The 27,839-nt window shown below is 44.5% G+C and overlaps 1 protein-coding gene across 1 annotated transcript in view; it reads left to right on the top strand.

Annotated features, from left to right (window-relative positions):
• tmtc1 (transmembrane O-mannosyltransferase targeting cadherins 1) overlaps positions 1-27,839 on the top strand; it is a 151,499-nt gene that overhangs the window by 56,919 nt on the left and 66,741 nt on the right. The window contains 3 exon segments of the mRNA XM_052030031.1: positions 10,537-10,618; positions 14,908-15,011; positions 16,966-17,155. Coding sequence (XP_051885991.1) covers positions 10,537-10,618; positions 14,908-15,011; positions 16,966-17,155 — 376 coding nt within the window.

Below are 27,839 nucleotides of genomic sequence, written 5' to 3'. Positions count from 1 at the left end.
TGGCATCTTGTGCCCTGGCTTGGCACAGCTGCTGGGATGCCAGGACTCTTCAGCAGTGACTGTTAACATATGTTTACTGATTGGGTTCAGTTACAGGATGTTCTTAAAGACCAAGAACATTATATAGTGAAAAATAAAGAAAGACTTGCACCTATTCCAGGTCTTTTGCACCCAATTCAAGACATCACAAAGTATTGTACAGCTAATGAAGTATTTTTGAAGGCAGGTAATTTGTATCTGATAATGACCAGGCACGTTATATTGTGGTGCAAGCTGCAGGTAACTCCCATCCTTTTCTTTGAAATAGTGTGTATCCACTTGAGAGAGCAAAAGGCGAAATGTTACAGGGGGAAAGTGGGCTCTGACAACGCAGGACTCAGTACTGTGCTGAAGTGTCAGTGAGACTTTTGTTCACAAGTCTTCAAGAATGTCTGTTTTCACCTTTTGTCACATAAACTGAACTCTACCCTCGCCTCGATTCTGCTGCTTCTGAAGCCTCCCTCGTTACTTCTAGCCTTGACCGGTCCAATGCATCTCTGCTCAGTCGTCTGTTGCTACCATGCGTGAAGCTGAGGTCAAAGTTGTTGCAGCTGCCCTGGGTCATATCTGGACCCATTCACAGATCACTTCTGCTCACTGAGCTACATTGTCTCCCAATTAAGCAACACTTTGAGCTTCTACTTGCTTCCCAATCCTTCCCTATCTCTCTCCCCGTTCGACCACCCATTGAGATCTTTGCACTCCTCCATTGCTGGCCTTTCAGTCACATGACGAATTCTGTTTGTGCTTTCAGCAGCCAAGGTCCTCAGTTTTGAAATTTCCTCTTCGCCCCCTCCCATTTAGTAAACTGCTTCTTACTCTCCAGACCCTTTTGGTTCTCTGCCTTAATATCTCTGCGTTGCTCGGTGCCATATGTTGATAATTCTCCTGTGAAAACCCTTGGAGCTTTGCTACTTTCAAACGACTATCGTTAAAGTTATTCCATTAGCTATCACCTTATTACTGCACTCCTCCACAACAGACTCAGGTTTTTCGCGAATGAGTGGTGAAAGAAAATGTGGCAGCTGTTCTACACAAGATTAATCTCTGCTGTGATGGAGCCGTGAGATTTGCCAGAATTCCATCTGCTGCTCTGACAGAACCTCCAATGTTCCATCAAAAATCTTCTTCATTCATAAAATGTCAGAGGGAAACTCGTCTAAGCTCCCATCTGACCAGCAGCTGTCCTCCAGGATAGCACCAGCCAGTGAAAGCACACACATACTGTGGAAATGGAATTAGATTAATGATGGAAAGCTCCACGATGAACATCGTTCGGATAAGTGTTGTGCAGTTCCAATTGGACTCACTGGAGAGCAGAGCCTCATTCCAAAACGTACTCCTGGCTGTGGGAGTTACTTCCTTAATCACTATAGCAAATGTAGCAGTGCCATTATGTTCCACTAAAAATAGCTGATGGTTACACCTTGTTCCTGTGTATCTGCCAGAGTCTGTGTGTAGTCTTGCTCCAATCCATTTAGTGAGAGTGCTGATTAATAGCTGGTATTTAAGTGCTCATGAGTTTTAAGGCTCACTGGCTGCACAGTCCCATTGCCCCTCTCATTTCTCCTGACGAACCTCTACTGATAGCTCCAGTTGCACATTTGTACCTTGCAACGTGCTATGGATCCTGTGGTCTTGGCTCCAAGATTTCATAGTGATTAGTACAATATCACTCTCTGGTAACGACACTTTCCTCTGCTCTTGGGTAACTCTTCTTCGTGGGTGCCACCCTTGTTTTGAAGCTTGGTGAGTCTGATGTGCTGGATTAGAGTTTGTTTTAGTATAACATTAAAACCCAACCCAACCATGGTCAATATGAGCCCTGTCTGAGCCTAAAAGGACCATAAAAGTTTTCAATACTCAGCCATCCCAAACCCTGCACTTACTCGGTTTGGCACGTGGTACTTGGTTTGAGTATCTGGGCTCCATACGAGATTTCCATTTTGCTTTTGTCATTTTGTTCACAATGCAAGGTGGAGGTTATGGAGGGTGTGCGTGTCCAAAGTGCATTACCAGTTTGCACAGATGAGCAAGCTTACTGCCTCTTGATGGTCTTTTCAAACGTGGCCATTAGGATTCATTTCAGTTCTGCTCTCATTTTCTGTCACCTATTTAGCTTTGATTTCTCTTTCTACTCCTGGATCACTGACCACGAGTCCTGAAAGATTCTCTTCTGTTTCCCAACCAACCACTGCCCCTCGCTGATAGACTCCTCTTCTACCTTGCTGATGACCTCTCCTGACCTCTCCGCTACCTCTGACTTGTCCGGCTAATCAGTACTGGATGAGCAGAGATGTCTGCGTGCTAAATATCGAGAAGGTGGTTCCCTTGCCACCAAGCCTGTCTATCTTCCTTGCCACTGTATGGGGCTGAAGCTTGATATCCGGTTGAGCATAGAGCTGGCTTCTACCTCAGAATCCTTTCTGTCACCAAGAGTAATTCTTTCCATCGCTGTTACACTGTCATCCCCACCACCAGCTCAGCTGATACACTCATCCATGTGATTCCTCAGCTCATTCTCTTATCTATACTACTGTTACCTCTAGATTTGGCTGTTCCAACCCTCCCTTGACCAGCCTTCCACTCTGTGAGTCTGCTCAAACCAGCTGTCCCTGTCGAAACTCACCCATGTCCTACACGCTATTCATCCTGTGCTCGTTGACCTGTGTGGGCTTATGATAGGCAACACCCTGTTTAACCTTCCTGTTCTTCTTTCCATAACCCCATTTATCCTTGCCCCAGTCTCCACAACCTCTGCATTTCTGCAGTCCCAGCTTCTTGTCCACCTCCAGTTTAATTTCCCCAAATGCCAGTGCCTAAGCTTTGGCGTTCTTCCCTGCCCTGCCCTGCCCTGCCCTGCCCCTGCCCCTGCCCTCAGAACTATTCTGGCTCCTTACTTCTTTCTTTATAAAATCAACCTTTGCGACCCAGCGTTTGGTGCAGTATGTGGTTTGGTTTCTAACCTTACTAATCCTGTGACATGGCTCGGATGCTTCGCTATGTTACAGACACTGTGTAAACACAAGCTATTGATGTTGTTGGCGTCACCCTCTTGGAGACAACCAGTGAACCTGTCAGTGTCTGATACTCTTGGCACTGATGCAGAATCATCTCTGGAGCAGATAAAGGGCGTGATCCAACAGCAACATAGTTCAATCAAGCAGCCTTGTTTATATGACTTAGCTATTCCACAGACACTAATGCAACATGTGTTTGCTGGCAATCCTGAGATCAGAGCCTTAAACTCTTTCATCCTTGTGTAGTCTGATGGACTTTTCCTTTACAACTGAAATCTGGACAAGCTCCAACTCCAGCAGTGCCAGTTCAGCTCGTCAGTAATACGAAGACAGAAACTAAATTGTGACAAAGAAAGAACAAAATCCATGCATTAATAGAACATCTCTGCTGCTCTCAGCTTATCTTGCAGTCTTGTTCCGACAATTAATTAATTCAGCGTGGTGGTGACTAATTTGTGTGCAGCAACATGGTAATCACCAGATAATCTTTCTTTCTTCTTATTGATGTAAGTTGAGGGGAGTCAGGCTGCAAACAACCAATCACATCTCATCTCAGAAGCGATGCATGCTGGCAATTGCTTACTGTTTGGGTGAGAGATTGGCCAGGAATATCAGGTGCTGTAACCTTCAGCAGGAGAGGTATTGATTGCCACCAGGTCCCTCTGCCCTGCAATATGCCAGTGGTTCACACAAGGATGTAAAAAATAGCAGCAGCAGCAGGCCATTTGACCTCTGGTGCTTGATTCACCAATCAATAAGATCGTGGTCAATTTTTCCTTCAGTATCACTTTTCTGCAGTAACCCCATCCAAAAATCTCTCGACCTCTGCCTTGAAGTATACTCAGTGACTGACCCTCCACGGCTCTATTGGGGAGAGAACTACGAAGAATGACCATCAAAAAACAAACTGCTGGGGGAGCTCAGCGGGTCAGGCAGCATCTGTAGAGGCAGAGCGATGGTCGACTTTTCGGGTCGAGATCCTGCATCAAGAACAAGTATCAGGAGCCGCATCAGGATCAGGAATCCTGATCTGGGGTCCTGACCTGAAATGTTGACTATCCCTTTCCCTCCACAGATGCTGCCTGACCCGCTGAGCTCCTCCAGCACTTTGGTTTTGCTCCAGATTCCAGCATCTGCGGTCTCTTGTGTCTCCCAAGTTTCACTACAGTCTGGGTGAAATTCCTTCTTCTCATTGGAATTTCTTCTCATCTCATTCCTGAATGTCTGACTCATATTTTGAGTCTGTGACCCTGGTTCACCTCAGCCAAACATAAAATCTTCTGTCAAACCTCAGAAGAATTTTGTTTCAATGAGATCACCTCTGATTTTTCTAAACTATGGGGTATATTGGGCCAGTCAGCTTAATCTTCCTTACCCCTCACACTCCCCTCTTATCCCCTGACCATCCGAGGAACTGGTCTGGTGAGCTTTTGCTGCACTCCCTTTGTTGCAAGTATATCCTTATCTTGGTGGGGAGACCACTCCTGTATTCCAGATGCATTAAAAGATATATTGCAGCACCTAAATTGTCACGGTGGCTTCAGGGCTGGCTGACAGCAGTGAGCGTAAGACTATTACAGCACCGATGACCCGGGTTCAATTCCTGCCGCTGTCTGTAAGAATTTTGTACATTCTCCCCGTGTCTGCGTGGGTTTCCTCCGGGTGCTCCGGTTTCCTCCCACATTCCAAAGACGTATAGGTTAGGAGCTGTGGGCATGCTATGTTGGTGCCGGAAGAGTGGCGACACTTGCGGGCTGCCCCCCAGAACATCCTCAGTAATGTAAAAGGAAGCATTTCATTGTGTGTTTCGATGTACATGTGACTAATAAATAAATATCTTATATTCTGAGTTGAGAAGTAAGTATTGGCCAGGAGATGAGGAAGAACTCTCTGCTTTGGTTAGCGCTCCACCTGCAAGAAGGCACCTCCTACAGAACGGTGCGCCCTCAGATTTTATGCTAAAGTCTTGGCAGCTTCCAGCCCTGTAAGTCTTTTGGACCTCTATGCTCATCCACTCTGGCTTGCACATGGATGGTGTGTATTTCTCCATTCCTGGAAGCCTGCTTTCTGCTTCTGAAGCCGTAAGATCTTCAATTCTCTCCCTAAGTGTTCTCCCTTGCATGTCTCCCTTCTCCCTTAAGATGCTGCTTCAAACATGCTCCTTCCACCCAGCCTTTAGTCGCAGGAGTTATACAGCCAGGAACAGGCCCTTCGATCTACCATGTCTATTCTGACTTCAATTACCTATCTATACTAATTCCATTAACTACTACTTGTTCTGTAGCTGCTAGATCACCAGATCACAAGACAAAGGAGCAGAATTAGGCCATTCGGCCCATCGAGTCTGCTCCATGAGCTACACTAATACTATTCCTTTCTAGCCCCAATTTCCAGGCTGATTTCCCATCTCCCTTGATACCTTGACTAATTAGATACCTATCTATCTCCTCCTTAAACGCCCCCAATGATTGGGCCTCCACAGCTGTACGTGGCAAAGAATTCCATAATTTCACTACCCTCTGGCTAAAGAAATTTCTCCTCATTTCTGTTTTAAACCTGTACCCTCTAATTCTAAGATTGTGCCCTCTGGTCCTGGACTCACCCACCAGGGGAAACAGCTTGGTCACATCTACTCTGTCCAGTCCTTTCAACATTCTAAATGTTTCTATGAGGTCTCCTCTCATTCTTCTGTACTCCAGTGAGTACAGTCCAAGAGCCGACAAACGCTCATCATAAGTAAGCCCTTTCATTCCGGGAATCAGCCTCATAAATCTCCTCTGAACCCTCTCCAACATCAGCACATCCTTCCTAAGATAAGGGGCCCAAAACTGCACAGAGTACTCCAAATGAGGCTTCCAGTGCCCCATACAGCCTCATCAACACTTCCTTACTTTTATACACTATACCTCTCGAAATGACTGCCAACATAGCATTCGCTTTCTTAACCACCGATCCAACCTGGTGGTTAACCTTTAGGGTATCCTATACGAGTACCCCCAAGTCCCTTTGTACTTCTGTACTTTGAATTTTCTCCCCATCTAGATAATAATCTGCCCGTTTATTTCTGTTTCCAAAGTGTACAACGGCACATTTCTCAACATTGAATCTCATCTGCCATTTCCTTGCCCATTCTCCTAAACTACCTAAGTCTTTCTGCAACCTTCCTATTTCTTCAATACTCCCCACTCCTCCACCTATCTTGGTGTCATCTGCAAACTTAGCCACAAAACCATTTACTCCATAATCCAAATCATTAATGTACAAAGTAAAAAGAAGCGGCCCTAACACCGACCCCTGCGGAACACCACTAGTAACTGGTAGCCAACCAGAACAGGATCCTTTTATTCCCACCATTTGCTTCCTGCCAACCAGCCAATGCTCCACCCATTCTACTATCCTACCTGTAATTCCATGACCTCTCATCTTATTAATCAGCCTCTTGTGCGGCACCTTGTCGAAGGCCTTTTGAAAGTCTAAATACACAACATCCACAGCCTCTTCCCTTCACGAAACCATGCTGGCTTGGACCTATCTTGCCTTGCACCTCTAGGTATTCCATAACTTCATCCTTGAGGATCAATTCCAATAACTTTCCCACCAACGACGTCAGACTAATAGGTCTGTAATTTCCTTTATGCTGCCTCCCACCTTTCTTATACAGTGGAGCTACATTTGTGACCTTCCAGTCCTCTGGAACCATGCCGGAGTGTATTGATTCCTGGAAAATTATCACCAATGCCTCCGCAATCTCTGAAGCCACCTCCTTCAGAACCCGGGGGTGCATCTCATCCGGTCCAGGAGACTTATCAGTCTTTAGTCCATTTAGCTTCCCGAGCACCTTCTCTCTAGTAATCTTAACTGAACTCAGTTCTATCCCCTGAGACCCATGACTATCCAGTATATTGCTGGTGTCCTCCACAGTGAAGACCGATGCAAAATACTCATTTAGTTCCTCTGCTATCTCTTTGTTATCCATTATAATCTCTCCCGCACTGTTTTCAATTGGTCCTATGTCAACCCATGTCTCTCTTTCACTCTTCATATTTTTAAAAAACCTCTTGGTATCTTTTTGAATGTTATCTGCCAACTTCCTTTCATAATTCATCTTTTCTTTCCTAATGACCTTCTTAGTTTCTTTCTGTAAGTTTTTAAAAGTTTCCCAGTCTTCTGGTTTCCCACTAATTTTTGCTTCCTTGTATGCCTTCCCTTTTGCTTTTATTTTAGCCTTCACCTCTCTCATTATCCACATTTGGCCATTTTTCCATTCATAACCTTTTTTCTTGGAATATATCTATCCTGCATTTTCCTTATTTCTTGTAGAAATTCCATCCATTTCTGCTCTGCCATCCCTCCAACTAGCTTACTTTTCCAATCAATTTGGGCCAGTTCCTCTCTCATGCTGCTGTAATTTCCTTTGTTCCACTGAAATATTGACACATCTGATATCAGCTTCTCCTTTTCAAATTTGAAACTGAACTCAATCATATTGTGATCGCTAGTTCCTAATGGTTCCTTTACCTTTAGTTCCCTAATCACCTCTAGTTCGTTACACAGTGCCCAATCCAAAACAGCTGATCCCCTGATGGGCTCATCAACAAGTTGCTCCAAGAAGCCATCCCAGAGACACTCCACAAACTCGCTCTCCTGAGATCCACTGCCTTCCTGGCTTTCCCAATCCACCTTCATGTTAAAATCCCCCATAATTATCTTGACGTTGTCTCTCTGACACGCTTTTTCTATTTCTAGCTGTAACTTATAGTCCACAACTCGGCTGCTGTTAGGGGGCCTATATATCACTGCTATTATTGTCCTTTTACCCTTGCCATTTCTTAGCTCCACCCATAAGGATTCCACTTCTTCTGACCCTATGTCCCTTCTCTCTATTAATTTTATATCATTGCTAACCATCAGGGCCACACCACCCCCTCTGCCTACCTGCCTATCTTTCCTATACACTGTGTACCCCTGGACATTTAGTTCCCAGTCACAGCCTTCCTTAAACTATGACTTGGTGATTGCCACAATGTCATATTTTTTAATCTGTAGCTGTGCCACTAGGTCATCCACCTTATTTCTAGTGCTACGTGTGTTTAAATATAGTACATTTAGACCAGTATCTGCTGCCAATTTTGCTGTATTTCTATTGTTCAGCAAATTATCCTCTTTTCACCTGCCTGCCCTTCTTTCCATCTTCACTGCACATTGTCTCGGACTTGCTCCTATATACCTCTTCCTTTATCCTATCATCCTGGTTTCCTTCTCCCTGCCAAATTAGTTTAAACCCTCCCTAACAGCTATATTAAACATTCCCAAATGTATACATAACATGCTATGACATGCTATGTCGTGGTGATTCAAGTACTTGTCCAGATGCTTCTTAAATGTTATGAGCGTACTTACCTCACCATCTTCTCAGGCAGTGCAGTCCAGATTGCAACCACCTCTCAGTGAAAAAATTCTTCCACAGATCCCTGCTAACTCTCTTATTCCTCACCTGAAACCTCTGCCCTCTGACTTTGGACACCTTGACCACAGAGTAAAGTTTCTTACCATCTACTCTTATCTATACCTTTCATAATTTTGTCTTCCTCTGTCAGCTCCCGCCTTGGCCTCCTCTGCTCTGAGGGCAATAATCCAGTATCCCCTGAAAACTGAAGCACTCCATCCCGGGCAACATGGTGGTGAATCTCCTCTGCACCCTCTCCAGTGTAATCACATCCTTCCTATAATACAGTGACCAGAACTGCACGCAGTATCCCAGCTCTGGCCTAACCACTGTTTTATAAGGTCAGCTCTTTTATCTTCCTCTGGCTTGGTGTCTGATTTTTGTTTGGTGGTGGTCCTGTTGAGAGTCACGGGACGTTTCAATATATGAGAGTCACTACTTAAATGTAAAGGCACTGCATTTACATTGGCCTTGGAATGAAGCAGTTGAATTAACAAAGGGACAGATAAAAGTGAAGAGTATTGATTCAACCCATTTATACCATTCAAATGATAACCATCAGCGAGATGAAGACAGTTGTATGTTCTGGCCTTGTGGGCTCTTTCTCTCCATTAGCCAAGTCAGTAAAGGCAGTTGAACCAACTCTGGGTTAAATTGGCTTCTTTCCACTCATTTGCTCATGGTAACCTTGGGGCTACAGGTCAAGGGAAGTGGAAATCACCCTGCTGCTCTGCACTGACTCCCACTGGGCAGCTACAGCGAGGATTGGGCTGGCTGTGTTGTCTCTTACATCGGAAAAGCCCCACCCTACACAATTTTGGTACCAGCATAGCTATTGGGTAACTTATTTCGGTGCTAGAAGGAACTGGTGCTAAAACTTGACTGAAACCCATTCTGATGTAACTGTGGTGCATGCTGCCTCACTCTCTGCACCTTTTCAGCTGCATATTTTGCATTACGTTTTGCATGGTTTGCAAAAATGCAATTTCCTGCAGGAACTCTTTGAAGGAAATGACTCACTGCTGTGGGCACCATCCCACTGATGTGGCTTTCCCTTGGGCATTATCTATTTTAAATATAAAAGCGTGGCTCAGATTTAACAAATTTATCTTCTGATACTCCAGTAGTTGTTTTTAGGGAAATTGAGTTGCCATTTCTTTCTCTTCCGCCCCTCCTTTGAAAATATCGAGTCCATTGACATCTATCCAATCTCTCCTGAGAGGTACAGTTCATGTGTGCCCCTCACCCCCATGTGTCAGTTCTGCTTTAGTGGTGACAGGACTCGCCCCTGTCTGATTGTGGGTCTAAGCCCCACTCCTATCTAGATCAGGACTTGTGTACAGTACTGAGGAAGGAAATGTTGAACATGTCCCAGCTGCCCTCACATCTGATGTCTGACGTATCTTATTTTGAAGAAGGAGAAGTGGTTCTTTGTCGTGTCCTGGGCAATGTCTGATCCATGTTAATGTGTGCCATGCCCATGACTGTTTCTTGTCAGCTTATTAGTTTACAAGGTACAGGCCCTTGGAGGCCCAACACTGAATTGTTCTTTCCAGGTACAGAGACCCATCACAGACAGATATTGTTAGAATTTAGATTTGCAGGACCTCGCTGACCTATAATCCCTTATCCACTGTTCATTTCTAAACCTTGGCAGTTTCTTCCACTGTGGAGCGGTACCAAAGCCTGCCCTGATCTCACCCTCGTCTGCATACATCAGAGTGTTGTTGATAGAGATGAGGAACCAGAACCCTGGCTGACACTCCTCCACTCTTAACCCAGGGTTAGTCAGCGGAGGCTTCAAATACAACCACAGTGAATCAGTCCAGTAAGTGCCGAACATGTCTAAGTTCTTATCTGCGTGGATAAGCTACAGTGAGGTCTATTGGAGTTAATCCCTCGGATGGAGTCCTGGCTTTGGTTTTAACACCTGTCCAAAGAGATTTTTGATGTCAACGGCTAAAGTGTTTTGTTTAGTTGAGCGTCTGACATCTTTGTTTATTAAAAATCAATCTTGTTTTTCCATTTCAGAAACCTCTCGGCTGACAGGATCAAAGGAATCCTCAAAGTCTCTGCGCCATACCTAAAGAGAGCTGTTCTTGTAACCATCTATGTAAGTACACGAGAAAGCATTGACAGAATTGGGACTGACAGCAAATTAGGGCGTTGACTCGCTTTGCCCTACTTGTTATTTTAGTTCAAACCTCAACATTCACCAATTTCAGTCGGGAGGTAAAAGAGAAATTTGGTTCTGGTTTTCAGGGAGTAATGTTTTCATGTTGTAACACATAAATCAGCTCTTTATGCTTGTGCTACATTCTCTTAACCTGACATGTTTAATTTTCTAAGTTCTGCTCAGCTGGGGCTTCTCACCTGTCCTATCCTCCTGGTGAATCTGCATTGAAACTGGATTCAATGGTGCAATTCCTGCATTGCTGTCTACCACTTCACGTGTTTGAATATAACAAAGCAAGTGCTCTCCTAATGTTTTAAAGTTCCCCACACTCCGCTGCACCCCATGCTATGTATTCAGGAGCTGTTCATGGGATGATCCTTGTCATTCCATTCAGATTCTCACCGTGAGCTTACCCTTTCTACCCCTGTCCGTGCAGTGCAGGCAAGCTGTTTTATCATGAACACATTAAACACGGCCTCACCCATGTCCTCTGTTTCTGGTTATTCAAGCAGAGAGTAAATGTGTGTATCTTTTTTTTAACCCGTGGTAGTGAACCTCTGGAATTATCTACCCAAGGACGCTGTGGAGGCTTAGTCACTTAGTATACTTTAGACAGAGATCGATAGATTTTTAGAACATGGAACATTGAACAGTACAGCACAGGAACAGGCCCTTTGGCCCATGATATCTGTGATGGCCCTGATGCCAATTTAAACTGCACATTTGCCTGCATGTGGTCTATATCCTCATTATATTTATATTAGAGACATGGCCTATATTTAGTATGAAGGGAAACAAGGGATAGGGGGCTCATGATATTGAAGGACAGACTCAAGAATTCTGGCTTCTGCCCTCTTCCTTTCCAGTCCTGACGAAGGGTCTCGGCCCGAAACGTCAACTGTTTATTTCCTTCCATGGATGCTGACTGACCTGCTGAGTTCCTCCAGCACTTTTTTTTTTGGATATTGAAGGGCAGAGCAGGTACAAGGGGCTGAACTGGCCTAATCGTTGTTCTATTTCTGGTGTTCCTTTCTGTGTATTAAGCAACTCCATTAGGTTGTCCCTAGATTATAGGGATGTACTGCTTTTCCAATTCCAAAACATTCCATGAATATGACACTGCAGTCAGAGCAGTTACTGTGAAGCAACAGTGGCACCTTATTCTGGGACACTGCATGGGAGCAGGGGACGATGGATGACCAATTCCCACTTCTCTGTCTGTCCAAGGACAAAGGACCTCCCATGGACAACAGTTGTAGTTGCTCAGTCACCCACATGCAAACAACATGTCCTCCCATCATGGGAACCTTTTAAACTGATGTTCATTTCCACTGACGTTTGTTTATTTTCTAGTGGAGGGCCCCGAGACTCTAATCACTAATTTTACCTGCATTTGGCCCATCAGGTGCAAGTTATCTCCTGTAGAGCAGTCCAGTCAGTCAGATTCCCTTGTTCCTTCCCCAGGGACCTTAGATTTGCATATTATTCCCTCAAATTCCAATCCAATTCACTTTTGAAAGCACCAATTAATTATACCACCCTAATTCCTGATTATAGCTGATACTTGAATAAAAACACAACTTTCCATCAGTTCCTCGTGTATATTTCAGTCACAGTTTAAAGTCTGCCTCCCTGGCCTTGAACCATCTGCAAGTATGACCATTTCCTTCTCTCTACCTTTCTAGACCAGCCCCATGGCCCTATACACCTCCAACGAATCTTCTTTCAACCTAATCCCTAGATCCATCCTTGTAATTTTTTTCTGCACCCTCTCTGAAGCCTTCACATCCTAAAACACCAAAGACAGACACGTTCTTGATTGGGTGGGGTTAGGTTTGTGTTTCCAAGGCAACTGGTGGGAGTCAATTTCAGGTCATTTCGCTTGAATCCATAACCATAAATGAGTTCTTTTAGTGCTGTTATCAATAAAATTCTGGGGTCAGGTGGAAAAGCCCTTGGCCTGGCTGATTCTCACTGGTGGGTCAGAGGTGGAGAGAGTTAGCAGCTTCAAATTCCTGGGCGTTAACAAGTCAGATGACCTGTCGAGCACATAGATGCGATCATGAAGAAGGCGTGTCAACACCTCTATCTTTCTTAGAAGCTTAAGGAGAGCTGGCATGTCACCAAATACTCTTTCAAACTTCTACAGATGCACTGTTAAAAAAATCTTGACTGGTTGCATCATGTCCTGGGATGGCAATTCCAATGCACAGACTGCAGAGAGTAGTGGACACAGCCCGCTCCTTCACGGGCACACCCCTCCCCACCACTGACAGCATCTCCAGGAGGTGCTGCCTCAAGAAGGTGGCATCTATCATCAAGGATCCCTACCATCTGGGTCATGCCCTCTTCTCACTACTACCATCAGGCAGGAGGTACAGAAGCCTGAAGTCCCACACCACCAGGTTCAGGAACAGCTACTTTCCTACAACCATCAGGTTCTTGAACTGACCTGCACAACCCTAACCCTACCTCATCAATGGGCCACCTTCCATGGAGCACCTCTTGCACTGCCATGGACTTGTCTCTGATTGTGTCTCTTTTTTGCACTCAGGTCTCGTTTGTGCACTTTTTTTCTCTCTCTCTCTTCACTGTCTTGTGTAATTTATGTGTAAGTCTACATTCTGTGTGTTATCTGTACCTACGTGCCTGTGATGCTGCTGCAAGTAAGTTTTTTATTGCACTTGTACCCTACCGTACTTGTGCACATGACAATAAACTCAACGATTTGATGATGAGAGCTGTGGGTTAGGATGCCATTACAAGTTAGGGCCAATTTGTGACCAGTCTTTGTTCCTGAAGGTTAATCCCTTCCATGATGGAGGCAAATTGAAACCCAAGTAGTTACTGCTGGAATTGTTTTTCCAATTCTTTCCCTCCTCCATCTCGTTCCTTGAGGATGTTTCCTCTTTCCTGGAATCCTTGTCTCGTCCAGCATTTGGTATTTCTGCTCAAACCGAGACAATGCGCGCCGTGATTCAATTTAACCACAGGGTACAGAGCCCAGTATTATATCTTCCCCCGCAGTGACATACGAAGGGAAAGTGACCGTAAGGCAACGAGGACAATTCTCCCCTTCTTGATGGGAAACACTGAGGTCAATTACAATGATCTCAGCTGCTGACGGGTGGGACGTCCTAACTCGATACAGGCCAAAGATTGAATCTGTGACCGTCCTTTCCCCTGTTGTAATGACATGGTCAGTGGCCCATGAACGATTGAATAGGCACGGCATGAATCTGTATGTCTTACTCTTCAGCCAGCAAATGGATTCATCCATTCTGCTCAGTGGATTTAATTTCCTTCTGGTCTGCCGATAAACCTTGAAATTAACTGAGTTTGAGAGAACCAGAAGGACTTGAGTTTCCCCGAGTAGCAAGAAGATGGCCAGTATATAGAAGTGAGAGAGAAGGGTGAGACAAGAGGCTGGTTGCCTGTCACCTGCCAGTGTCTGTCTCACCTCTGTATACTGGCTATCTTCCAGTTCTGCCTAACACTACCAGCCCCTTCCCACCCCTCCCTCTCAGTTCTATATACTGGCTATCATCCCTCTGCACTCTCAGTCCTGATGCAGGGTCTCGGCCTGAAATGTTGACTATCCCTTTGCTTTCACAGGTGCCACTTGACCCGCTGACTAGCAGTTCGTTTTGTTAACTCCTTCTATTTAACCACTGCCCAGAGGATAACCCTTGCAGTAACCCAGCTTGTAGCATTCATCTCGTACTGTTCACAACTTCAGGACGTATCAAACCGCTTCACTGCCGATAAAGTACTTCAGAACTGAAGCCACTGCTTTTGCACAGGAGATATTGCAGCCAATTTACATACACAGCACGATCCCACAAGTGGCAAGGCATCAGAAATCTACTGTACAACTGAGCATGCACAGTTGGGGCTTGCAAATTCCAAAGGTTTTCAGCCCCCTGGGTTTTCTTACGAATATTGTTTGAGGAGTAGACATCAGTCAGGTCCCTGGTTTTTGTCAGGATGGTGCTGTGGAAGGATCAGTGCCTCTTCCTGTGATGGCAGTGGGAGGGCAACACTCCCTCACTGTCATCCCGGATTACGTGCTCGAACATCCTGGTTCAGCGGCTGAGTCGCGACCAGTAATGGCGTTGACTTATTGGTCTAGGAAACGTGGTGCTGCTTGCGCTGTGCTTGTCATCAGGACGTTGCCCAGTGTGAGTTGTGCCAGCACCAACCATCACTTCTTTCTCTCCTTCTAGGTGCTCCTCATTCTGTTTTTCCGAGTATGGATCATGGCCGGCTCCATGCCCAACTTCTCAGAGCAGGACAACCCAGCTTCGTTCTCCCCTTACCTCCTCACCAGGTACCGTGCCCGCTTCCAAGCTGGTGTCAGGCCTCTGCTTTTCCAAAGGTTCCACGTCTGGGAGTAGGTTGCTATTTTGGGGACCTTCAACGATCTCATTGCAAATAGTGGATTCCCTGTCATATCCCCCTCAATTTCCAGATAAACTCTTGCATTTTCCGAGATGTAAAATGTGCCATGAATCAATCAGGCAAGTTTTATTAGTCACATGTATGTCGAAACACACAGTGAAATGCACCTTTTGCGTAGAGTGTTCTGGGGGCAGCCCGCAAGTGTCACCATGTTTCCGGCGCCAACATAGCGTGCCCACAACTTCCTGACCCATATGTCTTTGGAATGTGGGAGGAAACCGGAGCACCCGGAGGAAACCCACGTGGAGAACGTACAAACTCCTTACAGACAGCAGCCGGAATTGAAACTGGGTCGCTGGCGCTGTAATAGTGTTACGCCAACCACTACACTACCATGCCTGCCTTAAAATATGATTATATTTAAATTTGCCCTTGAATATATTTCTTGCTATTTAAGAATGATAGCCCAGTGTGATTTGATCAATGCAGCCAAAAATTTTCAATCATATGTCAGTCAGCTGTCTGTGATAAACTATCCTCATTAGATTGTGGTTGAGTAAATTACATTGAAAGCTTTTTAAGACTTAATACCTATGTCCTTGATCCAAAGGTTGAAATTAATTTTTATCATCTCCCTGAAGGTTTGGAAATGAGTGCAATTAGCAGAGGCTTGGTGTACAGTAGGTGTCTTACCAGGATGGAAGTCCAGGGGAAAGGAATAAAGATGTTCATTACTTTTGAGAGTTCTATTTTGAGAATGCAGCACAGTTCAACGGATCTGGACCCAGTTTTACAAAATTGAATGAAAGCAAAATGCTGCAGATGATGGAAATCAGAAATAAAGACAAAAAGAACTCTGAATGCTCAACAGTACTAACAGCACATGTGGAGAGAGAAACAGTGATCATCTTGCATGTCAATGACCTTTTATCATACTATGTTCTGATGTGAGGAAATTGATGTGAAGGACTAATTTGGTTCTCTCTCTCTGCAGGATTCCTGACCTGCCACGTAATTCTAATTGTCAGAAACATTCAAAGGATTATAGATTTGACAGTTGGTTAAGCTGGGAGCATGGTTCTGCCAGCTGTCAATGTTTATTCAGCTCTTTTGTGGGCAGAGCTTGCTCTGGCACACTGGCATTACAACATGTAAAGGGAATCGCAGCACAGGGCCTTGGCACTTTGATTATAAAGTCCACACTGGCGACTGGGCAAAAGGTAAATTTGGACTTAGTACCTAGGTCTCCAGTGATCATGGGCAGCTCACTGCCAGAAGCAAGCTCTGGGAATCAAAAGATTGTGGTTTCAAGTCCCACACTAGAGACAAAAGCACATAATCCATGGTAATGCTGAAGTGTGCTTCTGGGATGCTACATTGTTGAGGTGCTGTGATTTGAATGAGATGTAAACCGAGCTATTGTTAATAACAAATAGCCAGGAAATTACTAAATTATTACAACAACATCAAGCTGACCGCAGTTTGTCCAACATGACTACAGACCCACGAATGTGATTGACTCCAATCTACCTCCTCAGTTCAGAGGCAATTAGTGATGAACAATAACTGCTAACATTGCCAGTGATGACCTTATCAGTGAATGAGTAAATCATAATAAAGACAGGGGCTACATGCTCCTCAAGTAAATGTAAAAGATGTTCCGAATTATTTTAAAATGCACAAGGTTCTCAGTAGCCTGGTCAAAGTTCGACAAAGTTTTCTGGCCTTTGTTGTCCAGCTATGTGAGAGATTTGGCAGTGGCAGATTAGCTACCAAGTTGCCTTCATGACACCTTTTAAAGCACTTTGATGGCAGTAAACTACAATGCTATGGAAGGCGCTGTAGAAATGCAAGTTCATTCTTCCTTTCTGTTTGTGCTGCAGGTTCCTCACCTACTCTTACCTGCTGACCTTCAATGCCTGGCTGCTGTTGGCACCTATTACCCTCTGCTACGATTGGCAAGTGGGGAGTATTCCTCTGGTGGAGTCTATGTGGGACGGGCGGAATGTGGCGACCGCAGTGTTTGGTCTGGGCATGGTCCTTCTGATCCGGAACTGCCTCCTCTCTATCCTGGTAAGTGTGAAGAGACCCAAGGATTTTGTTTCAGTCTTGGTCGAGCATTGATTTCCCACATGGAACATCTTTTTGCACTGAACGAAAATGTATCTTACCATCATCAGCCTGCAGATGGTTAGATCAGATGGCTTGCCCGCTCTCCCATCACCCTCGAGTTTACTCCCATCGTAACCCAGTGAGCTTCCTGCTTACTGATACACAATGCCTTCCAGTCTGGCAATGCCTTGATTTTAAAATTCCCACGTTTGTTTTCAAATCTGCTGCATGAATTTCTCAAATAGTTTCTCCTCCAAGTCTACATCCTACCCAAGGTCTTTCAAGTGTTTCGGTTTGTCCCGTTGAGTATCTTTGATTTTAGTTGCTCCACCACTAATGGTGATATTGGAATTGGTTTATTATTGTCACATGCACTGAGATCCAGTGAAAAACTTTTGGTTGTGTGCCATCCAGAAAGACCATTCCATATGCAAGTACATCGTGGGAGTTAAAAGAAAACCAGAATGCAGAATATAGTGTTGCAGTTGCAGAGAAAGTGCAGTGCAGGCAGACAAATAAAATGCAAGGGCCGTGACGAGGTAGAAAGAGTAAATCTTTTAGCGTATGAGTGGTCTGTTCAAGAGCCTGTCCTTGAGTCTGGTGATGTGTGCTCTCAAGCTTTTGTATCTTCCGCCTGACGGGAGGGGGGAGGAGAGAGAATGACCGGGGTCCTTGATTATTTTGGCTTCTTTCCTGAGGCAGTGGGAAGTGACAACAGAGTCAATGGAGGGGAGGCTGGTTTGTGTGATGAACAGGGCTCTGTTCACAACTCACTGCAATTCCTCATCTGTCCCTCTGCCCTGCTCCTTTATGGCAATATTACCTTCCACTCTGACCAAGTGCTAATATGTGATACGGTGATAAGCTCTAAAACACTGTAATGCACCTTTTTTAACAGCCTTAATGGCACTGGAAGTGCCAGGTGTTGTTGTTGTAATATGTCTGGTTGGCTCCACTCCATTCATGGCATGGGGCAGCGGTTATTTAGTCACTGGTCATCCTCAAATTAGAGGAAGAACACACAAAGAGAAGCTGCCGCAGCGGGTCATTTTTGGTGAGGTTCACTGACCAATTCACATTGCAAAAGCTCAGGTCTGATCGCTGGTCTGTACCAAGTTGCTGCTGTCAGCCATGGTGACAGCAGGAGATTCCCTCCAGCTCAGCACGTCTGGTCTGGGAATGGAAGAATAGAGAGCAAGCGACTGTATCGTGAACAACATGGCAGAACAATAAAACCCAACAGCAACAGCTTGCTTGAATTTGTACAAAGTAATTTTCCATCTATGTGTCTCAGTGTTAATTGTCTGCTGTGCCTTTTCCTCAGTCTTGTAACAATCTGTCATCCCCTCTCCCTTTCCCTGCTACTTCTCTGCCTCTTCATGTGTGCCTGTGTGTATGTATATATGTATACGTTTGTGTGTGTCCCTTTTGTCTCTACAACTGTGTCCCTTTGTCTGATCCACCCCTCTCTCTGTCTTTGTCTCATGCTCAGTCTGTCTGCCTCTCTCTCTGTCTCTCTTGTCTCTCTGTCTGTCTTTCTCTGTCTGTCTCTCTGCCTGTCAGTCTCTCTCTGCCCCTGTGCCTGCTTCTCTCTGTCTCTGCATCTCTCTCTCTCCCTCTCTCTGTCTCTGCCTACCACACTCTCTCTCTCCTCTCTCTCTCTCTCTCTCTCTCTCTCTCTCTCTCCTCTCTCTCTCTCTCTCTCTCTCTCTCTCTCTCTGTCTCTCTCTGTCTCTTTCCCTCTGTGCCTGCCACACACACTCTCTGCCTCACTCTGGAATTAGGACTCGCTCCATGTTGGGCATATTTTATCATGTGTCTCCAAGTTAGTTTTCCAAGTATAGAAAAGAAGGCTGGAAATTGGCATTTTCTTCCTCAAGTATCTGATTAGGGAGCTACACTTACAGGAGGTTAAGAATACACCTGTTCCACACCAATTCCTGCTCACGCGGCACTCAAATCCTTAAATGATCCTGGTGAGGTGTCAGCGAGGACAAGCCTTAAGCTATCTAGTACATGGTTGGATATGTCCAAAGGCTCAGGTCTGATTCCTTTCTTGCCTATTGCTTCAATTGTAGAGCATACATTTTGTGAGTTTGGAGGGGGAATTCCTTTTTATGCATCAATTGTTATTTCTTGATTATTTTTAAGCTAAATTAAAACTCTCAGAAATCCATGGCAGGATTTGAACTCTCAATGTCCAGATTATGAAAGCTGACTGCTGGCTACTGGACTGTTCTCACTCTGAGTGACCAAATCTTCATTAACGCAACACAGTGCCCTTCCAAAAGGCTACTAGCGGAGCCATTTACAACAATGCAAACTGCTCTCAAATTTTTAAACTTCTCAGGTTGCACTTTACACTCTGGTGTCTCTGAGTATAACATTGTCTTTGAAAAATTGATGAGTTCCATTTCACTGAGCCTAGTTCTTCCAGATGCATTCAAGTGTTCCTTATGGCTAATGTGCAGTCACCTGCTTTTATGCAGTTGTTGCCTTGGGCAAAATGGTAAGAAAAAAGTTCAGTTTAATTGCCGGTGGAAAATGCAAGTGGAATATGATAAAACATTTTGGCTAGGAAATCGGAAAAGAAAAAGTGATTTAATCTTATAGGGGAAATGTTTTATTTTCCCTGAATGAATTCCAGTTATTGTTTTTCAAGTATGAAGTAAATCCAGACAATGGGGTCGTAAAGCCATCTCTAAAGTTTTATGTCCCAGTTTCCTGGGTTTGCTTCATTATTGCATCTTTTGTTTATCTGGAGCTGACATTCCAAATCCCTAAAATGAACTGGTTTCGAATTTGTTTTTAAACTCCTCAATGAGCTCCATTGTGATTTATAGGCAGGTGGATGTACTAAGTTTTATTCTGCCTCTCGTTCTCCTCCTCCGTTGCATTCAGTATCCTATCTTACACCAAGTCCTGCTCAGCCATCACTCGGGTCATTGTTGATGCTGGGTCCATTCCCATCCCAAGGCCTACTGTTTAAAATTGTCTTCCCATGTGGATATGTTTAGCCTCATCCCTCCCTTTCCCTGCAACGTTCTCCAACAGTTCTGCACTGCACTTCCTGCATGTCCACTGTGTCCTTTGGTGGCTGGGCCATTTGCTGTTCATTCCCATGCTCAGGAATTGTCTCCCTGAACTTCCCTACAGACTATAAAATCTTCTCTAGGTGTGTGTAATGGAAAAGACTAGCAAGGACAGACACAGGAAAGTTTATAAGACTGTAAGATGCACGAGCAGAATGAGGCCATTCAGCCTATCGAGTTTGCTCCACCATTCAATCATGGCTGTTTTATTTCAACCCCATTCTCCCGCCTTCTCCCCTGTAACCCTTAACCCCCTCACCAATCAAGAACCTATCAATCTCTGCCTTAAATACACCCAATGACTTGGCCTCCACAGCCCTCTGTGGCAACACATTCCACAGATTCACCACCTTCTGGCTGAAGAAGTTCCTCCTCATTGCAGTTTTAAAGGGACATCCCTTTATTTTGAGGCTGTGCCCTTGGATCCTAGACTCTCCCACTGATGTAAACATCCTCTCTATCCAGGCCTTTTAGTGTCCAGTAGGTGTCAATGAGATGCCCCCTCATCCTTCTGAACTCTGTTGAGTACAGGCCCAGAGACATCAGACACTCCTCATATGTCAATTCTTTCATTCCGGGAATCATTCATAATGGGGCAGAGGAAATAAACAAATATTTTGTGTCTGTCTTCATGGAAGAAGACACAAAAGAAGATCCTGATGAACCGAGGTTCAATGCAAAGGAGGAAATGAAAGAAATTAATAGTGAAAAAAACACTTCTGGAGAAGTTAATGAGCATGGAAACTGACATCCTGGAGTTTTGGAAGAGGTGGCAGTGGAAATAGTGGAAACTTTTTTGATGATCTTCCAAAATATGATTGTCCTGGAATGGTTCCTGCAGACTGGAAGGTAGTTGAGCTGATTCCGCTATCTGAGGAAGGAGGAGGAGGGAACGATCAAACTCTAAGCCTGACAGTGGTCATTGGGAGGATATTGGAATCTATAATAGAGGAGATGATATCAAAGCACTTGTTTAATAATGTCGTTGAATAGAGTCAGTGTGAATTCATGAAAGGTCTTTCATGTTTGACTGATCTGTTGGAGTTATTTGAGGATATATCTGGTAGAGGAGATGAAGGGAGCCAGTCCACATGGTGTATTTAGATTTTGGAAAGGCTTTCCATAAGGTTCCACACAGGAGGTTAGTGAATAAGGACAGAGCACGTGGATTTGGGAGTAATAAAGTGGAGTGGATAGAGTTGGCTGATGGATAGAAAGAGAAGGAATAAATGGGTCCTTCTCAGGTCGGCAGGCTCTGACTTGTTGCTTGGTCCCAACTATTCTCAATCTTTGTGGGTGATTTGCTTCAGGAGGGCCAAGTGCAAGACATCCATGTGTGCTGAGGGCATGAAACTAAGTGGCGATGTGAGTAGCGATGAGGATGTGGGGAGACTCAAGGGAACATAGATAAGCTGCGTGAGTGGGCAACAGTACGGCAGGTGGAGTACGATGTAGAAGAGTCTGTGGTTATTCACTTTGGTCGAAAAAAAACAAAAAAACTGGGTATTTTTTAAACAGTGAGGGATATGGACATGTTGATGTTCAAAGGGACCTGAGTATACTTCCACACAAATCACTGAATGCTCGCAGGCAATTAGAAAGGTGACTGGTATGTTAGCCTTTATTGCAAGAATGAAGATATCTTGCTGCAGTTCTGTAGGGCCTTGGTGAGACAATGCCTGGAGAATTGTGCACGATTTTAGTCTCCTTACATAGAGGGAGTGCAGCGAAGATCCAAAGAAGATCCTAGGGAGGTGGCTCTGTTAGAGAGGTATCGAGTGATATGTGAAAAGGGCATAAAAATGGTGCTTGATGGTGGAGCAGGTGTGGGGCCAAAAAAGTGCCTACTCCTGCTGCTAGTTCTGCTTTGCTTATGTTCTCTCCTCCCTGAAAGGCATCTTGGCTATTCCAAAAGGATTTAGGTATTGGAGTAAAGATTTCCTGCAGCAATTATACACGGCTTTGGTGAGACTGCATCTGAAGTATTGTGGTTTCCTTACATAAAAAGATGTATACCTGCCACAGAGGGAGTGCACTGAAAATTCACCAGGTTAGCTCCTGGAATGGTGGTTTCTGCTGTATGAAGAGGGATTGGGTAGACTTGGCCCAAATTCTCCAGAGCTTAGAAGAACAAGAGGCGATCTCACTGAAATTAAGGGAAAAGTCCTGCAGTGCTGAACAGGATGGATGCTGGGAGGAGTTTCCCCTGGCTGAGGAGTCTATAATCAGCGTCCACAGTTTCAAAATCAGGTGCAGGGTGTTTAGGACTGGGATGGGGAGAGATTTCTTCACCCAGAAAGTGGTGAATTTTTGGAATTGTTTTGAGGGTTGTAGAGGCTCAGAGTTAATTCATTCAGTTCATTCAAAACAGGGTATTTGGTAGGTTTGGCAGGGTAATAGGTTTCTGGGTATTAAGGGATATGGGGATAATGGTGCTGTTTTAGAAGATCAGCCACGATCTTGATGAATAGTAGAGCAGGTTCGAATGGTCAGATGGTCTCTTCCTGTTCCTAGTTCTTTTCTTCTTTTATTAAACCCACCCATTTGACCGTATATTGGGACAACTACCCCAATATCTCTACCTTTGACTCTGCATCGTTTTTACTTTAATTCTCTCTCAAGCAGCTTGCTGTGTTTTCTATCCTGAAGATGCCACATAAATGCAAACTTTTGGCAGCACCTACAAGGTTGAAGTTTGGATAGGCAGTGCCATTTGACTGTGGACTGCTGAAAGATCTTTATATTGAATCTCTTGGGCCTCCTTTCTGCAGCTGAAGTTGACCATCAGCTTCCAATTGTACGCTGCCAATTATTTGTTCTTCAAGTAGGAGCCTTAATAGGGCATCAGCAGGATGTTAAATAAGGAACCTGCATTGTTAAATTATGTTTCGTACCCCAGAGCTTTGCAGCCAGTGAAGTATTGGCTGAAGAATGGATGCCTCTGCAGTGAATAATAATGCAGAAACAGATTTCCACTTGATAAACTCGTTTAATAATATTGGTTGGTAGGGTGCTGAGAAGATTTTCCTCTCTCTTTGCCACAGGTTTATCTGAGAGAATGGATAGGATTCATGTCTCATTCTGAAAGATGTTGACTCCAATAATGCAGCACTACCTCCGCACTGCATTGAGGGGTGAGCTCGGATTGTGTGACCAGGTGTCTGGAGTGCAGCTTGAACCTAGTTTTTGATTCTGGATCGCGGCTGATGTTGGCATTCAGGCAAATAGAAAGCCGTCTCCACTCAGTGTTTGGAAGACCTGAAGTTGCTGGATAGTGGGAAGTTTGGCTGGTTTCTTCCCTCCTCACCCCCCCGCCCCTCAGCCCCCTGCCCCCAGGTGCTCAACCAGCTTTCCATGAAGTGGGTTATAAAAACTCAACAACAAATTTAAGTTTTTTGTAACACCTTTCCTGTTGTGAAATATCCCATTCATGGGAGGGTCATCTAACCAAGTTTGTTGAGCCAGACAAAGGAATAATTATGGTAGCTGACCAAAAGAGAAATGCCAGGGAGGCAAAGTAATAAAGGCAGAGGGAGAGGGCTTTAGCTGTCTCAGCTTTAGTTAGGGTGCTCTAGGATAAGGACTCGGGCAGTTAAAGGCATGATGTCAATCGTAAGGCATAAGGGGCAGGAATGCCCAAGTGACCAGAGGATTATGGAGCTGGAAGTAATTCCAGCAATAGAACAAACTCAGTATCAAGCCTTTTAACTGTTACACTCAGTTATATTTACCAACAAAACAGCGCAATATTATTTTAATGTAAAAATGATTGTTGGTTAGCCCTGATTGTGTGATATAATGCACATTACTGTCACATTGGAAACCACTAGCTGTGTTATTGATGGTGTTTTGTTAATAGCTTTCTCCTTTACTGCCTTTGTACAAGAGTGCAGACCTTCACCACTCATATTTCAATCCATATAAAAGATAAACCTTGTTAAACTTCATTAGCAGTTAAGCAATTGACTAGGGATGAAGTGGAAGGCATTTCAAAAGAAGTCAGAGATGGGTGTGCATGAGAAATGTAATTTGGTAAGGAATCTCTTGTTAATTGAATAAAGAAGAAATGATTGGGAATGGATTGCCTGCAGCTTTGTAATTCAGTTCGTGGTATACAATTACTGTCCTTTTCACGATGCTGTGTACAATGAAAATGCACAGCATTACTAGGGAACTTCAAGCTAATGGATCTTTATTTTCCACAAGCTACTTAATTTTCCAAATAATTATTGTCAGACATTCACTGATGCTGTCTGCAACCCAGAATGATGTTGAGCTTGTGTTGAAAAGCATCGTCTATTTTCTCCTTGCTTTTTCATCCAGTATCATACTCTCTCGTCTTAAGGGCACCTTCATGAGCTGCTTCCCGAGTGATTATTCATGTCCGTAAATGAACGAGAGTACGTGCAGCCTCTGAGTCCTGGCTGAGCGTCCAATTCTGTATTATCTTGAACACCACCTGCTTCCTCCTCAGCAGTATTTTCTTTGCTTGAGCTCATCTTGTACTGAAACCCTCATCTGTGCTTTTACTGCCTTCATTCTCGACTATTGAAATGCTAACCAAGCCAGACTCCCACCTTCTCCCTTCCATACTCTCCAACTATCCATATTCTAACTCCCATGAAGTCCAGCTCTCACATCACCTCATGCATGCTAACCAACAATGGCTTTTGGTCCAACAAAGCCTCGAGATAAAAATTGTACGTGAGACTCAATACAAATGCAAAGAGATTTTTGGCTTGGGGCTTAGGGTTAGCAGGCAATTTAACTGAAAAGAAGCTCTCCCCATATGACACGGTTTGGTGACAAACCAGAGCTCTGGCTGAGTTTCACCTCCCTGGTTCTGAGGTCAGTTGTAGCAGTCAGTAATCAGATTAGCGAAGGTATTGAGAATCCGGTGCAGAACATTGGGCCTAATTGGTCGTATGACTTGAATGTTCATAAGGAATTGGGAACTAGCAATTAAGAACCGTAAGGACAATAAAATGTTCTGAAAAAGTGCAGGAAGAACTTTGACCATTGGTGCAAGGTGGAAAACCAGTGTTGTGACCTCTGAGTTCAATGTGACACTACAGCACCAAAAATGAAATGGTGTCACAGGATGCTCAGTGCTGCCTGGTGAGAGCCCGCTGTTTAAGTGACGTGCTTGCTGATGTGGATGTTGTAAGCGCCTGAGGGAAAACAGCCAGTTGGAAAGGAAAGACATTACATGAAGATATTGAAGGTTCGCTTGAAGCAATGATCTGAGCACTCTGTGTGTTGACATCCGAGGAGGAATTTGAGTTGCAATACTGTATTAGAGCAAATTGCAAAAGGCAGAGGAAACCATCAGAGACGTTAGAACTCAGTAATCTGGTTATGTGACTTGCTGACATCTGTAAGTATCAACAGGGCCATTTACGCGAACATCTACTCCCCATATTGCTGAGGCAGCATTGAATGTAAAGGGCACTGCTATTAATGTAACCACGTGAAATCATCCTGACTGAGTCATAAATATACTCCAGCCATCTCATTTGCCCATATTTATGTAAAGATTTTTTGTACAAAGTTTCAGTTAATTTTCCACCTGCTGTTAAATAATCTCCTACTCCCCATATATTAAAATCCTCAGCTGAAGGTATAGCCAGGCAGCCTGATGTCCAACCTTCACCCTAATAGCTGGCAGGACAGGAGAGGCTGAAATTGCCATAGAGTGATGCCTCACCCCTCCTTCCCTGGGGAAGAGTTCTCTGCCTTGGTTTTGTGAGTCTTTCTGCCTTTAAATTTACCATGCAGTCAGGGAGGGCGGTAGGAAGATGAGGGAGTAACGTGTACTTGCTTTCATGAATGCAGCCCCAACATCACTGAAGAACATTGACCCCATTCAGTTCAAAGCAGCACCCCTCTTACCACATTAAACCTCTCTCCCTCCACTCAGTGGACATGGTGTCAGCCATCTACAATATGCACTGCAGTGCCTCAGTGAGGCCTCCTCAGCAGCACCTCCCAAACTTACGACCTCCAACACTCAGAAGGTCAGGTGCAGGTGGCCTATGAAAACACTGCCACCTGCAGGCTCCCCTCCAAATCGCTCACCATTGCTGTTCCTTCATTGTTGCAGAGCTCATCTGCTGCCAGTTTCCCACCTGACAGCACTATGGGAATGCCTTCATCTCCTTTACTGTACCACCATCTTAAGGCTACTTAGGATGGGCAAAGATGCCAATGATGCCCATATCCCATAAATGAATAAAATTAAAAAAAGTCAATGCTGGGGCTGGTGTAGCCTTAACTTGGTAATTTTTTTGGTAAATTGGTTTATTATTGTCACATGTACTGAAGTACAGTGAAAAACTTAGCTTTGCATGCCATCCATACAGATCATTTCATCACATCGGCACATCGAGGTAGTACAAGGGAAAAGCAATAACAGAATGCAGAATAAGATATTACAGAGAAAGTGCAGCGCAGGCAGACAATGGTGCCACGACCATGATGAGGTAGAATGAGGTGAAGAGTCCATCTTATTGTACATGGAGTCCATTCAATAGTCTTATAACAGTGAGATAGAAGCTGTCCTTGAGCCTGCTGGTATGTGCTTTCAGGCTTTTGGATCTTCTGCCCGATGACGGTCACTGGTGGTATATTCTCTCTTGCATTTTCTTTCTGTGTCTTTTTGTGTTCTGTGACCGGATGTCTGCCTCGCATTGTGTATGTCCTCCACCCCGCCACACACAACTCCCTTGGCTCCTGGTGATGATAATATTGCTGGGCGGCACTGAGACTGAACCAGATGCCCTTTCTGTAGGCTGAGCTGTTATTGATCAGTTGTACTCGTGCAATGCCTTGCACATTGCGAAATGCTCCTGGCTGTGTTGCCGGAAGACCAGGATCCAAACGATAAAGTGGGGTAACGGTATTGGTTTATTATTGTTACTTGTACCAAGGTACAGTGAAAAACAGTGGCTGAACTGGAAATGGTGGGAAGAGTTGGCTGGAAATATTTTCAGTGAGGGAGTTTTAAGGAAGCTTTTTCTTGTGAAGTTGGTTTGGAAATAACATTCCAGAGTATAAGGGCATGACGGCAAGTGGTAGATGGGTGGTATGTACACCATTTAGATGGATCAGTATAAGGAAGACAGGCTTCTCATTATCTTGCTGCAGACAGAACTGCCCTGTAGAAAATGTGGTAGAAATATGCTGAAAGTTCTACCAAAGTGTCTCTATTTAATGCAGTATCTGTTCTTAAATCAAATGTTGTGCCTGCTCTCCAGGCGACTGCAGAACCAGGAGGCAACTGCAATTCTGTCAGTTTAATGGACTGTGGATGAACACCACTGATGGATTGTGGCAGGATGTGTCTTAAATCCTCACACTACCCTGAGAAAGTAATTAAAAGATCTGCAGATACTCTTGAGCTGAATTCCAAGCTTCAATGCCAGCATCTCACCAAGAGACGTCACTATTCTTGAGGAGAAAAACTCTACATGCTGAAATGATAACAAGTATTACAAGGTCTCCACCAGTTATCAGTCAAGACTGACTCCAAATATTTTACCGCTGTGCAGGTA

This window comes from Pristis pectinata, chromosome 15 (genome assembly GCF_009764475.1).
Source record: "Pristis pectinata isolate sPriPec2 chromosome 15, sPriPec2.1.pri, whole genome shotgun sequence".
Taxonomy (NCBI): Eukaryota; Metazoa; Chordata; class Chondrichthyes; order Rhinopristiformes; family Pristidae; genus Pristis; species Pristis pectinata.
Note: the sequence above shows the minus strand (reverse complement) of the source record. Positions and strands in the feature narration are given on the sequence as shown.